At 41.3% G+C, this 14,934-nt stretch overlaps 1 protein-coding gene across 1 annotated transcript in view; it reads right to left on the bottom strand.

The window, feature by feature from the left end:
• The window catches only part of LOC121270583 (short transient receptor potential channel 3), a 136,856-nt gene extending 132,405 nt beyond the window's left edge, over nucleotides 1-4,451 (bottom strand). The window contains exon 1 of the mRNA XM_041175992.1: nucleotides 3,675-4,451. Within this exon, the coding sequence (XP_041031926.1) occupies nucleotides 3,675-4,427 (753 nt within the window). The 5' untranslated portion in view covers nucleotides 4,428-4,451. The remainder of the gene's footprint in view (nucleotides 1-3,674) is intronic.
• Between the last annotated feature and the right edge of the window lie 10,483 nt (nucleotides 4,452-14,934).

Genomic DNA, 14,934 nt, shown 5'->3' with positions numbered 1-14,934 from the left:
GCCCATAGTTTTGATGGGGCTGCAAAATGGGCAATATTGGGTCAGCAGCTCATTGCCCGATCTCCCGTTACATTTTTACACTTCCCCCTTTGATTGTGTTCTTTTTTGTCTCTCATATACCATCGAACTTTTACCATGGCATCCATTCTATTTTTGAAGTTGGTCTTTCTGAACATGTCCTAAAGTTCTTCTTATCTGTTCTGTAAATCTATTTCATATTCTTCCTTTGATTTAGACCACCCAAGGAATCAAGACGCCGAATTAAATCTGAGCAATTTAAAAATGAGTCTCGGGTAACTCCCCATTATTCGATTTAGTATAGGTGTTCTAAAAGTCCTCCCTATCTCAATATTTTCAGCAGGGGTATGTTAACCCACCTGCTGTAGATACACTATTGTCTGCTGTAGATACTACCTAATCTAGATGTCATACTGACAAACTCTTCTATTCCTCAGAAAATCTTATGATGCAAAGATCCCCCGTGTCTCAATGTCATCACCATAAGTCTCCTTCATTCCACCATTTCTTTAGTGTTGCCACTCATAAATTGTCTGATCAACTTCAACATAGCTCTAGTTTCGCCAACTATTTATTTCATCCTTAATTCTGTTCATCTTGTCTGTTGTTTCCCGGCTATCTGATGAGCAGGATTTTTTACACGAGGATGGCAGCAGAATTATTTTCCCTGTCTTCGATTCAGGTTAATATCTTTTCCTTTTCTTTTAGACAACCTTGTCTTTTCTTTTGACAAACGCCAGTTGTTTATTTGAAGTTTCTGAAAGGATAGACTTTAGGCTTGGTTTAGGGAGATTCAACGGCATGTTGCTATTCCCTTAGTACACTCGGAAACAATCCCAGAATCTCGATGCCCTTTACAACCCATTGTTAATTTCAGCATCAATATCTAGATATGATTAACTGTTCCTCAAATATCTCCCGCTTGTGCTTCATCTTTTTAGTATATCTAGGATGCTGCATAGAGCTTACTTGACTGGGTCCCCAGGGTCATCAAGGAGATTACTTGTCTGTTGGCAAACTTTCTGTTTTGACATTTTTTTTACTTCTCTAGAATTCTCAATAGATCAACCCATTTTGAGATTTTGGGCTTTGGATTAATTAGAAAATGATCTTTGGGTTCAGTTCTCAACCAACTAATACTCATCTTTTGTTGGAACTTGCATCTCTAAAATGAATCAAAAGAGAGCAAATAAGAGCATGGTTTAAAGCAGTTCATAAAAGCATATAAAACTGAGGAGAGATTAGACCATATAGAAAAACAAATACAATTAAGAGTTAATGCAAAAATAAAAATGAGAGTAAATATTGGTGAAGAAAGAACAGGGAAAAGAGCGAAAGCAGCCAAGAAGTTTTAAGTTAAAAAGTCTTTACTGTGCAATATTAATGGCTGAAATTTTAAACCCACCCACCACTCCCTCTGCAGCAGGCAGGCAGGTTAGGGTGGGGGGGGCATAAAATCAGGTGGTATGGCAGGGGGCGCATGCCTGTTGCCTTTCCCACTCCACTTGGATGTTACTAGCAGTGGAGTAGGTGTCAGGCAGCATGTCCTCCTATGGCCCAATTGAGGCCCTCAAGTGGTCAAATAATGGTTACTTAAGGACCTCCTCCCACTGCTTCTGGTATTTTACCAGCAGCTGGGAGCTGCCCAAGCCACTTGGCAAGGCCACAAAGTAAAAGCTGGCAACCTGGCTGCAGGCACCCAGTGCCCTGTGGAGGACCCCCTCAGCAGCAAGGGCATGCGCCCCCTGCCATACCACCTGATTTTATGCCCCCCCCACCCTAACCTGCCTGCCTGCTGCAGAGGGAGTGGTGGGTGGGTTTAAAATTTCAGCCATTAATATTGCACAATAAAGACTTTTTAACTTAAAACTTCTTGCCTGCTTTCGCTCTTTTCCCTGTTCTTTCTTCACCAATATTTACTCTCATTTTTATTTTTGCATTAACTCTTAATTGTATTTGTTTTTCTATATGGTCTAATCTCTCCTCAGTTTTATATGCTTTTATGAACTGCTTTAAACCATGCGCTTCTATCGCCTTGGCCTCCCAGTTGCCACTGCTCCTCCACTCACCGAGACCTTCCCGACTAGCCCTTGTGAAGCCACCCAACTTACCTAATTATCCTGTCTCCATCGGTGTTCCTCACTGTGGACTGACTGCAATATCAGCAGTGGGCACCACTCCTGCAGGCACTGCTAGGACTGGAGAGAGCCAGCCATCTGATTGACCAGTAACTCTTGGAGATGGAATATCCATCTACATGGGGGCAGAGGCTGCCATCTCAAGTAATTAACTACCTGACGACCGTAAACTCTGGTCATGGCTTTCTGGGCCAGTGAAGGTAGGCTCTCCCCCAACTTTTCACCCAGTAGGCAAGGCCACCAACTTCACATAAAATTCCAGCCAAGACCTCAACATTAAAACTTTCCCCTGATACCTAAATAGCTTTACTACTGCAATATTGTGCTGCAATCGTGCTGACACTGCTACTTACTGGGATAGATTTTGACATCAACATAAGTATTGATTCAGTATCATTTGTTTCACACTATTGCACAAAGTCAAAATCCATCCCACTGTAAGTTGTGTTACACAACGAAAAGACCCCACATTTGGACTGTATGTTGTGCATGTATCTGGGCCATAGTAAGATCAGCTAGAAAGGAGTTCTGTACACGAGTGCTTGGCCAATGTGCAGATACCTCTTCATAATGCTACTCGTTTTCAAGGTGTGAAAGTGCAGCGTGGGAATACTTCCCTCATTACAGTAATAATATTCTATTCAAAGTTTTTGCTACTTCTACTGGGTTTTGGTTACTGCAAATTGATATACACCATAGCCATAGTATGGTCAATGTCATATAGTCATTGGCCTTAACTGGCAGAGTAGATTACTGTAATGAATAAGCTTTAATGAGTGGCTGGGTTATGAAGGACCATGGAGTTAGAATCCAGGTTGTGATGGTGATGCTGGTGTGTATTATTGGTGCCTATTTGGGTTTAGTTATGACTTTGGACGTTACACTCTCTGGATGGGTGTGACTTAACTACTGTTGCTGTTGAGTTGCTAACCTGGAATCTGATCATAGAGTATGAAGAGGGCAGATTTCAAAGAATTTTTCCTAGTTTAAACTCAAGCTATATGTGGAGAAACAAAAGCACGATTCATTTAGTCGCTCCAGATCAAGTTTGGAATATTTCTGTATATATTCTCTATTAGTTCCTAGGCAGTCCATGACCACATGGCCCCTTTTCAAATGCAACTGGACATTGGGCTCAAGTTATACTGCAGCTAATGCAAAGTAAGACTGGTTTGAGTTGGCCTTCCTGTGGAGCATTCTGGTACTAGATGGCTTTTGTATGTGGCTGTGTTTGGATCAGGATCTGACATCCCAGTTTTGAGGTCATTTTCATGTTGATTTTGTGCACAAAATCACTTTACATTAACAATATCAGTATATGGCAGACTTTGTTTTAGCATCACAATGCATGGGACGACAGATCAGAAAAGCTGCTCCAGGGAGACTGTAATTTTCCAAGATCCCATTGGCAAGTTAAAAGTTAATTATCACATGTTCTCTCATTTATTCTATGCAGCTTTTATAAAACTGAAGAAAATTATATGTTTGGATATACATTTAAGAACTCATTAAACTTACCTTAAATTCTTTTTCAATATTTGCCAACTTGGCTAGTTCGTTGCTAAGTTCCAGTGCAGTATGTACTGGATCCTCACTAGACAAAGACAAGTAGGCAGGGCTTGCTAATCCTTTGTACGCATTGATCCTTGATCTGGAGTGACTAAATGAATCGTGCTTTTGTTTCTCCACACATTCATTGCATTTACAGAAATAGTCGTGAGGTTTCTCAATCCGTGCTCCTTTCATCAACAGCATGTGCACCACCTCATACTTTTGACAGTGGGCAGCCAGAATGATTGGGGTGATATCAGGGGAAAATCTGGTGCCATCTTCATCATAGGCATAAAAATCATCATCCTGCATTTCCTGCTCACATGGGCTAAGGGTCAGACGATTACTGGGCTCAAATCCAGAGTGATTCAAAATTGCTTCCACAATCCGTATATACCCCTTACTGATAGCAAGTAATAATGCATCTCCGATTCGAGCCAAATTATCCCTCTTCAGAAGGAGCTCAGTTACTTCCAAATGTTCATTTCCAACTGCTAGCTGAAGGGCATTCTGGCCCATGTAATCAACACAATTAACATTCAGTGACTTGCTCTCCTCCAGCATTCTCCGAACAACAGGTATGTTGCCATATTCAGCTGCATCCAAAAAGCGTTCCTCTTCTGGAGTTAGGCTTGTGCCCTTGTCATTGAACATGAATGCTGGACCACGGACGGCTTGTCTCCTTCCCTTTTCCCGCAGCACTGTCATTCTCCGCTGCATTACAGATGGGTTACTTATACTTTGCCTGAGAAAGAGCACAGTAAACTAAGGTGAGATGTGAAATATTTCTGCAGTCATTAAATTCAGAACCACTAAATATTCGCCTTTCTATCAAAATCAATTTATACTACTTTTAAACTTTTCCCAAGAAGGCCAACTAAAGCCTACTTTTGCTGGTATGGTGGTAGTAATGATGGTTTTCTTATGCTGTTAGTTTCTTTTTATTTCATTGAAGTTATCATTGGAGTTATAAGAGTGGGCAGGAGGAGTTTAATCCACTAACAGATAAGTCAGTAACTAGAGAAATCAGATTGACGATAATTGACAAAAAAGCCAGGCAAAATGAGAAGCATCTTTTTATACAGTGAGTTTTTACGATGTGGAATGCAGGGTCTGAAAGGGTGTTACAAAGAGATACAATCATAACTTTCAAAAGGGAACTGGGTAAATATTTAAAAGGAAAATATGCAGTATTATGGGGAAAGGGCAGAGGGGTGGGATTTATCAGATAGCTCTTTAAAAGAGCCAACGCAGGAAGGATGGGCTGAATGGCCTCCTTCTGTGCTGTATGTTTCTATAATTCTAGAGTCAGGTGTTTTCTTCCAGTGCACTAAAAATAACTTACACTTATAAAACTTGGCAAAACTTAACAAGGTACATCATAGGAGAGGAGGAGCTCTCCCTCTCTAGTGCTCTAGATTGGAAAAATACAGTTAAGTTCTTCAATTTACTAATAATGTAAGGGCCCTTCATTTGACAATAGCCTTAGGGTAATTAAAGTTAGTGTGAGGCAACTTCAATTATAATTAAGTGAGACTGTTTTATTATTCTGGATGATATATATGTTGCATCTAAATAAATAATGGCCTTGCTTTAGTAACAATTTTGTTTGTGCTGAAATGACTTAGTTCTTTGCATCACATGACAATACACAAATACTGCAACCTTTCAGAAAAACTGAGAATAATTGATTTGGTCTGAGCAATACTGTAAACCATCTCTAATTTTGCAGTCACACAGTAAGACACAAGGGCCTAGAAATTTGGACGCAGAGATCCTTCCCTGTGTTTGAATGGTCAAGCCCAATTCACACCCAAAATTGGGCCTCAGGCCTTATTACCAACCAATCGGCGCACTGTAGACACTTACAGACAGTTTGATGGTAAAGTGGAATTCTGGAAGATCTGGTTACTGCAATGCAAGAAATAGCCTTCAGATAAGTGATTAAAGACAACTAGGAAGGGGTTGCAATTGGGAAGCGGGTTGATTGGATCAGGAGCTAGTGGCAGCTGGTAGTTTGGGGGAGGATCAATGGAACGTTGGCCAGGGAAGGGGATAGCTGGCCAGCAGTGGCCCATGCCTTTTTAATGTGACATTGGTGGGAGCACTCCTACTCCTCCCAGCTCCACTTTCAGATAAGTATATTTTAAAATCTTAGTTTGCTGGTTATGGCCCAGCAGATAGTTCCTTTAAGACCCATCTCTTAGGCTGCATATAGGCCTAATCTTCCTGAGTGCAATTGGTACGGAAAGCCTCAGGGCAGTCCTATCTTGCTGAGGGGACCATAATCAACTGTTGGGACCTTAGCTATTTGTGTAAAAGGCCTAAACCCTGTTTAAGGCATGGGCAGTCCTTGCTGATTATTCGGCTATACCAATATAGTGGAGTGAAAATTTCCACCTCATAATGATGTGCACTTTTTGCTCATTATATTTGAGGCTTAGGAGGCCATTTAGCACTTGAAAATTGGGTGCTGTGCAACCAAATTTCTAGGCCAAGATATCTGCAGTATCTATTTTAGTCTTAATACTATTCTGTAAAAATTTTCTGCTATAGCGTTATTCTTCTACATTTTTTAAGTCAGGTAGGCATTCTTTTCCATCTGAAGTAACCAGATATGTTCTGGTTCAGATAATGGCCCTTAATGCACTGCAGCACCCATTTGGCAGTGAATAGTCTAAGTTAGACTGTTGCGTTTTTTTGATCCTGCAATCGCCAATATGCAAAACAATTTTCTAGAAAGTACTTACAATACACATCAGCAAGCATAGCAGCAGATCAGAAGTAGATAATTAAAAATTCATACTGCTTGTTGATTTCCGCAGGGACATCAACCTAATTTATTTCTCCATTTATTTATATCCAGCAACAGATTACTGAAGGCTATAAATAGGAATAAATTTAACATTATCTAAGCTGGCAAAACTAACACTGACTAAAATATGAGCTGTATCTTTATGATGAGTATTTATATAAATTTTGTTACGAATGCAAAGTTTCATAAGTTGGTTATGTTTTAAACTGTCTCTTTTAATTAAAGGTAAAATAGAGTAATGGAGAGGGGCATGTGACCTCCTACTAGGACTGCCTGGCAATAAGCTCATATGACTTGGTTGTCATGGAACAAGGGCCCAGGTCAGGGCCTATTGAGAGCAAATTTTTAACAACTGGAGACTAAGGCAAAGGCAGTTGGCCTTACTGCTGCCAGACTTACTGATTCAGAGACCCTGCTCAGAAAGATAGAGTTCCGGAGAGAGGAAAAGGAAGACAGCAACTGTTATGAACAGCAGAAAAGGCTGCTTTCTGTTAGCCACCAGGCAGTGTGCTGGTAGGAGCTTGTCTTTTGGTTGAAGAGATGGGACCTATGGAAATTTAAGGACACTGAAAGATTTACTCTGGTGTGGCTGGGACAAGGAGTTGCTGGAGTGGACCTTGCTACAGGAAGTCGGTTCAGGGATTCGCAGAAGACTGAGGGACAGACACTAGATATTATGCCTCAGAGAAGCAAGCCTGTTAGAAGCTGGGAATAACTTTGGACTAGTTCCTGCAAAGACTAGAATTCTGCAGAGAGTGCAGCATAACGTATAAATGCAGCGTGGGGTTTTCAGTCATGTTAGGAAGTCAAGGGGTTAGTTAATGAATTGGTTGTATACTAAGTAATTTTTAGTTGATGTTGCTTTTATTGTGCTTTTTACAATAAAAGTTTTAAAACATGAAATTTTGTTCTGTGATCTTTCAAGTCAGTCACTGAGAATTTAAATCTCTTTAAAATTATCCATCTCTAAGGGGATTGTAACATATTGTATAAGTATAGCTTTGTTTTGGGTTCATATATGTAATGAACAACTGATTATTGAATAATGTTGAAGCTTAGACAGCAAGATTTGTAATTACTTTGCACTTTTTTCTTTCACTCTTTCATTTCTTTCTCTTTCTTGCTTGTATTGAAATTGATTTTCTGTCACTTAGTCCTGGTTTGATGCTTCACTTAATGTATTTTGTGAATCTTGGACAGGAAATCTGTTTCTATTTCTATGATTTGTCTACCACAGAAATATAGTAGAATTAAAAAGGATATTGATATTAAAAAGTCTCTAGTACTGTTCATTAACAGCCAAACCGGCAGCAGTGGTCATAGTGCCTTTACTTCTGCAAACTCAGGATCACAATTGATTTTAAAGGGGGTGGTGCAATAAAGATTAACTGCTCAACTTTTTGGAGAGAGAAACGGCAGAGGGGCGCACAGTTCCGGGAAATTATGGCCTGGTGTGAGTAGTGGTGAAAGTCACATTATAATTTCCTGGGAGTTTTGTGCCATAAAACAAGCTGTATGATGTAGTTGTACCATTACAATGATGTAATTTTTGAGTAAATTCTAGGTCAATGTATTCCTTTCGTTGTTAACTCCGATTTAAGAAGATTACTTACGCTGAACCAAATGTTTATGGGGGAGATTCATGCTGCTAAAATTTCTTTGAAAATTTAAGTAAAGATAGTCATGATTTGGTCTCAGAAGGTGGCAGAACAGATGAATAAGGTAATAAGGAAAGCATATGGAATGCTTTTCTTTATTGGGCAAGGTGTCGAATACAAAAGTAGGGATGTAATGCTAGAACTATATAAAACTCTGGTTATGTCACAGCTGGAATTTTGAGTGCAGTACTGGTCACCCCATTATAGGAAGGACATAATAGCTCTGGAGGGAATACAGAGGAGATTTCCATGCTGCCAGGCAAGGAACATTGAGCTATGAGGAGAGATTGGATAGGCAGAGGTGGTTGAGGGGTGACCTAATTATGATGTACAAAATTATGAGGGGCCTAGATAGGGTAGACAAGAAAGACCTGTTTCTCCTACATCCCAGGGTACTAAAGGAGGTGCCCATGGAAATAGTGGATGCATTGGGTTGTTATCTTCCAAAATTCTGCAGATTCTGGAACGGTCCCAGCAGACTGGAGGGTGGCAAATGTTACCCCACTGTTTAAAAAAGTGAGGAGTGAGAAAACAACAAATCACAGACCGGTTAGCCTAACATCAGTAGCAGGGAAAATGCTAGAGTTTATTATAAAGGATGTGATAACAGGACACTTAGAAAATATCAAAGGGATTAGACAAATTCAACATGGATTTGTGAAACAGAAATCTTGACAAACCTACTGGAGTTTTTTGAGGATGTAACTAGAAGAATAGATAAGGGGGAACCAGTGGATGTGGCGTATTTGGATTTTCAGAAAGCTTTTGATAAAGCCCTACAGAAGAGGTTAGTGTGGAAAATTAAAGCACATGGGATTGGGGGTAATGCATTGGCATGGATTGAGAATTGGTTAACAGACAGAAAACATAGCAGGAATAAACTGGTCTTTTTATGAGTGGCAGGCTATGACTCGTGGGATACCGCAGGGATCAGTGCTTGGGCTCCAGCTATTCACAATATATAAGACCATAACACGTAGGAGCAGAAGTAGGCCATTCAGCCCATCAAGTTTGTTCTGCCATTCAATGAGATCATGGCTCATCTAATAATCCTCAACTTCACTTTCCTGCCTTTTCCCCATACCCCTTGATTCCCTTACTGATTAAAAATCAGACTATGTCAGCCTTGAATATACTTAACGACCCAGCCTCTACATCCCACTGTGGTAAATAATTGCACAGATTGACTACCCTCTGAGAGAAGAAATTCCTTCTTATCTCTGTCTTAAATGGGCATCCCCTTACTCTGAGATTATGCCCTCTGGTCCTTGGCTCTCCCACAAGGGGAAACAACCTCTCAGCATCTACCCTGTCAAGCCCCCTAAGAATCTTATATGTTTCAATAAGGTCGCCTCTCATTCTTCTAAACTCCAATGATTACAGGCTCAACCTACTCAACCTCTCCTCATAAGAAAATCCCTCCATCCCCAGTATCAGCCTAGATAACCTTCTCTGGACTGCCTCCAATGCCAGTATATATTTCCTTAGATAAGGGGACCATAACTGTTCACTGTATTCTAGGTGTGGTCTAACTAGTGCCTTGTATAATTTTACCAAGACTTCACTATTTTTATACTTCATTCCCTTTGAAATAAAGGCCAACATTCCATTTGCCTTACCTATTACCTGCTGAACTTGTATGCTAGCTTTTTTGTGATTCATGCACAAGGACCCCCAAATCTCTCTGTGCTGCAGCTTTCTTCAGTCTTTCTCCATTTAACTAATATTCAGCTCCTCTATTCTTCCTGCCAAAGTGCATAACCACATTTTCCCACATTATATTCCATCTGCTACGTTTTTGCCCACTCACTTAACCTGTCTATATCCCTCTAAAGATTCTTTGTGTCATCCTCACCACTTGGCTTCACACCAATTTTTGTATCATCTGCAAACCTGGCGATAGTACATTCATTTCCCTCATCCAAGTCATTAATATATATTGTAAATAATTGCGGCCCCAGCAGTGATCCCTGTGAAGCTCCACTAGTTACAGGCTGCCATCCTGAAAATGCCTACCTTATCCCAACTCTCTAACTTCTATTAGTTAGCCAGTCCTCTATCTGTGCTAATATACTACCTCCAACACCATGGGCACTTATCTTATTAAGTAGCCTTATGTGTGGTACCTTATCAAACACCTTTTGGAAATCCAAATATATTACATCTACTGGTTCCCCTTTATCTTTCCTGATTGTTACCTCCTCAAAGAATTCTAATAAATTTGTCAGGCATGATTTCCCCTTCATGAAGCCATGCTGAATCTGCTTGATTATAATATACATTTCTAAATACTCTGCTATTACATCCTTTATAATAAACTCTAACATTTTCCCAATGACGATGTTAAGCTAAGTGGCCTATAGTTACTTGTTTTGTCTCCCTCCCTTTTTGAGTAAGGGTGTTATATTGACAGTTTTCCAATCCTCTGGGACTTTTCTAGAATCCAGGGAATCTTGGGAGATTACTACCAGTGCATCCACTATCTCTGCGACTATTTCATTTAATATCCTAGGATGCAACCCATCAGGTCCAGGTGACTTATTGGCCTTTAGCCCCATTAGTTTCCCTAATACTTTTTCTCTAGTGATAGTTATTGTATTTATTTCCTCCCCCTTTTCCCCATGATTATTTAGTGTTTTTGGAATGCTATTAGTGTCTTCTACCATGAAAACTGATGCAAAGTCTTTATTCAACTCCTCTGCCATTTCCTGGTTCCCCATTATTATTTCCCCAGCCTCATTCTCTAAGAGGTCTATTTTGACTTTGGCCTCTCTCTTCCTTTTTATATATTTAAAGAAGCTCTTACTGTCCGTTTTTATATAACTTGCTAGTTTACCCTCAAAGTTAATTTTCTCCCCTTTATTATTTTTTTGGTCATCTTCTGTTGGTTTTTAATACTTTGCCAATCCTCTGACTTACCATTAATCTTTGCCACAATGGATGATTTTTCTTCCACTTTGATACTATCCTTAACTTCCTTGGTTAACCATGGTTGGTTTATCCCCTTCCTACAATCCTTCCTCACTGGGATATATCTTTGTTGTAAGTCACGAACTATTTTCTTAAACATCTGCCATTGTTCATCAACCATCTTTTTTGCTAAACTCCTTCCCCAGTCCACTCCAGCCAATTCTGCCCTCATCCCTTTGTAATTGCCCTTATTTAAGTTTAGCACAGTTGTTTCCGAGCTAACATTCTCACTCTCAAACTGACTGCTGTATTCCACCATGTTACGGTCACTGTTACACTCATTACACGTTACCAGATCCAAAATAGCCTGACCTCTGGTTGGATCCACAACATATTGTTCTAGGAAACAGTCCCGAATACACTCTATGAATTCTTGCTACCTCTGCCAATTTGATTTTCACAGTCTACCTAAAGATTAAAGTCACCCTTGATTAATATACTGCTTTTTTTTAATGCCCTCATTATCTCCTGATTTATTCTCTGTCCAAAGCATAGCTACTATTGGGGGGCCTATAGACTATTCCCACCACTGCCTTCTTCCCCTTGTTGTTTCTTACCTCCACGCATATGGATTCCACATCTTCCGATCCAAGATCATTTCTTGCTATGGTACTTATTCCATCTCGGACTAACAAAGCTACCCCACCACCCTTTCTTGCCTGTCCTTTCGAAAAGTCACACACCCCCGAATATTTAGTTCCCAGCTTTGATCTCCTTGTAACCATGTCTTCGTAATAACTATAAGATCATGCCCATTACCCTCTATTTGTGCTGTTAATTCATTTATTTTGTTCTGAATACTACACACATGTAAGTAAAGAGCCATTAATTTTGCCTTTTAACTATATTTTCCCCCTTTTATCCTATTTGCTGCTGTTTCTTTATGCTTGTACACTCTGTCCCTTCGTGCCACACTCTGGGTGTCATTATCTAAGTAGCAACCCTGCAATGCCGCCATATCCTTTTGCATTGTAAGCCTACTTTTCCCGTCTCCAGAACCCCCCCCCCCCCCCCCCCCCCCACCGCCGCCACCCCCCCCCCCCCCCCCCCCCCCCCCCCAACTGTTTAGTTTAAAGCCATCTCTACAGCAATTCAATTAGCCAGGACACAGGTCCCAGCATGATTCAAGCGAAGCCCACCCCACAGGAACAGCTCCCTTGTACCCCAGTACTGGTGCCAGTGCCCCATGAACTGAAACTCATTCCTCACAAACCAATCTTTGAACCACACATTTATCTCCTTAACTTTATTTACCCTATGCCAGTTTGCCTGTGGTTCAGGTAGTAATCCCGAGATTATTACCTTGGTTCTGCTTTTTAATTTAGCTCCTAATTGTTCAAATTCTTTCAGCAGAACCTTCTTTCTAGTCCTATCAACATCATTGGTACCAACGTGGATGACGACAACTGGATCCCTCCTCTCCCGCTCCAAGTTCCTTTCCAGCCCTGAGGAGATGTCCTTAACCCTGGTACTGCACAGGCAACACAGCCTTCGGGACTCACGCTCACGGCTGCAGAGAACAGTATCTATCCCCCTAATTATACTGTCCCCTACCACTACTACATTTCTATTTCCTCCCCCCACTTGAATGGCTCCCTGTACCACAGTGCCATGGTCAGTTCGCTCATCCTCCCTACAGTACCCAATCTCATCCACACAGCTTGCAAGAACCTTATAACTGTTAGACAATTGCAGGGGCTGAGGCTATTTGAACACTACCTCCTGGGTCAATAATCTGGATGAGATTATTGCAATATTTCCAAGTTTGCTGACAACATAAAACTTGGTGGGAATGTGAGCGATGAGGATGATGTTAAGAGGCTTCAAGGTGATTTAGACAGGTTGAGTGAATGGACAAATCCACTTCGGTAGGAAAAACAGAATGGCAGAGTATTATTTAAATGGTGATAGATTGGGAAATGTTGATATACAAAGGGACCTGGGTGTCCTTGTGCACCAATTACTGAAAGCAAGAATACAGGTGCAGCAAGCAGTTAAGAAGCCAAATGGCATTTTGGCCCTCATTGTGACAGGACTTGAGAACAAGAGCAACGATTTCTGACTGCGGCTGTACAGGGCCTTGGTGAGACTACACCCGGACTATCATGTGCAGTTTTGGTCTCCTTACCTAAGAAAGGATATACTTGCCATACAGGGAGTACAGTGAATGTTCACCAGAATGATTCCTGGTCAGTGTCAACACCCTCAAAAGAGGACTGGAAAGTGGGGTTAAAAATGAGCAGCTAGTTTCTTTTTACAAAACAAAAACAAAAATAACTGGAAAAACTCAACAGGTCTGACAGCATCTGCGGAGAGGAACACAGTTAACATTTCAAGTCCGTATGACTCTTCAACAGTTCTTCAACATCGATCATATCATCCCTTAACCTACGTTCCACAGCACTAGTTTGTGTATTCTCCCCTCATAATTTAAGCCTTGAGTCCAGGCATCATTTTAGTAAACCGACACTGCGCTCCCTCCAAGGCCAATATATTCTTCAAATGTGTGGTACCCAGAACTGCTCACAGTACTCTAGATGTTATCTTGTATTCTAGTCCTCTAGATATAAAGGCCAGCATTCCATTAACCTTTTTGATTACTTTCCATACCTATTCATGACATTTTGATCTTTGGAGGTGGATCTGGGAGGAAAAGGTCCACATGTGGTCAGCTCCATTCCAACCTCCAGGAGATCTTGCCCGGCAGGATCAGGTAGCCAATAATTAGCAATTAGGAGGCTAATTAGAGGGCAGGAAGAATTCTGCTAGGCCAAACCCAATGATGAAGTGGGCAGGAAAGGTTGCAACCATGGCTCAAACAGCTCCACCAGAGGGGTTTCCTTCCCTTCACAGAGGCCTACAAGCTTTGGCTCTCAATTTTTAAATTTCACATATGTCTCCAAGGCACCTTCAAGCTCTCCTTGCTGCCTGAACAGCAATCCATCTCTCCTAAGAGGGCTGCTGGCCTTCTAAAGCTGCAAGCTGTCTGAGAGGGCCTTCAGCCTCAGGAACCCACCCACTGTCCTTAATTAGATGGGGAAGATTGTGCAGCCGGATGGGACTCTCAAATCATTGGGGTCAGGATTCTGCATTTGTTCCTCATGAAAGAACACTTTCAAAGGTGTATGATTCTGTCCTCTGTCTCCTGCTGCTCAGCCAATTTCCTAATCAAGCTGATTATTTGCATTCAATTCCGTGGGCTAAACCTTAGCTAACTAACAGTCTCTTATGATGGACTTTATCAAATGCCCTCTGGATGTCCATTTAAATACATTTCATAGACCACTATGTCCACTAATTTGGTCAAATCTTCAAAACAATTCTATCAGGAATGATCCTCCCCTTCATTAATCTATCCTGGGAGCAGAATCGTCCCAGATTTGCACTAAATGCGGTAATGGGTAACAACATTTTACCCACCGGTCGCAATGGTGGCTTTTCAACACCATATCGTTCTAAGCCCGGCGTATTCATTATGCATTCCCAGGAAGCATGCCGTTTCCATGATGGGCGGGCTCTCATTCGCCCACCACACCATCACCTTGCCATTTCAGCACGCCAGACGCCATATTTAAAGTCCAGCCGCGCACTCATATCTTAGTACCTCCAGCCCACAACTGCTGCAAAGAAGACATGGCCCTGAAAGGCAAAAAGACTGCAGCCCCCAGGTTCAATGACATATCCCTCGAGCGCCTTTTAGATGCGATGGAGGCTCACTGTGATGTCCTCTACCCCCACTCTGGCCACAGGATGGGCAGCAATCTCACTAATCTGACTTGGGAGG

Source organism: Carcharodon carcharias, chromosome 1 (genome assembly GCF_017639515.1).
Source record: "Carcharodon carcharias isolate sCarCar2 chromosome 1, sCarCar2.pri, whole genome shotgun sequence".
Taxonomy (NCBI): Eukaryota; Metazoa; Chordata; class Chondrichthyes; order Lamniformes; family Lamnidae; genus Carcharodon; species Carcharodon carcharias.
The sequence above is the reverse complement of the archived record's forward strand: the minus strand, read 5'-3'. Positions and strand labels throughout refer to the sequence as shown.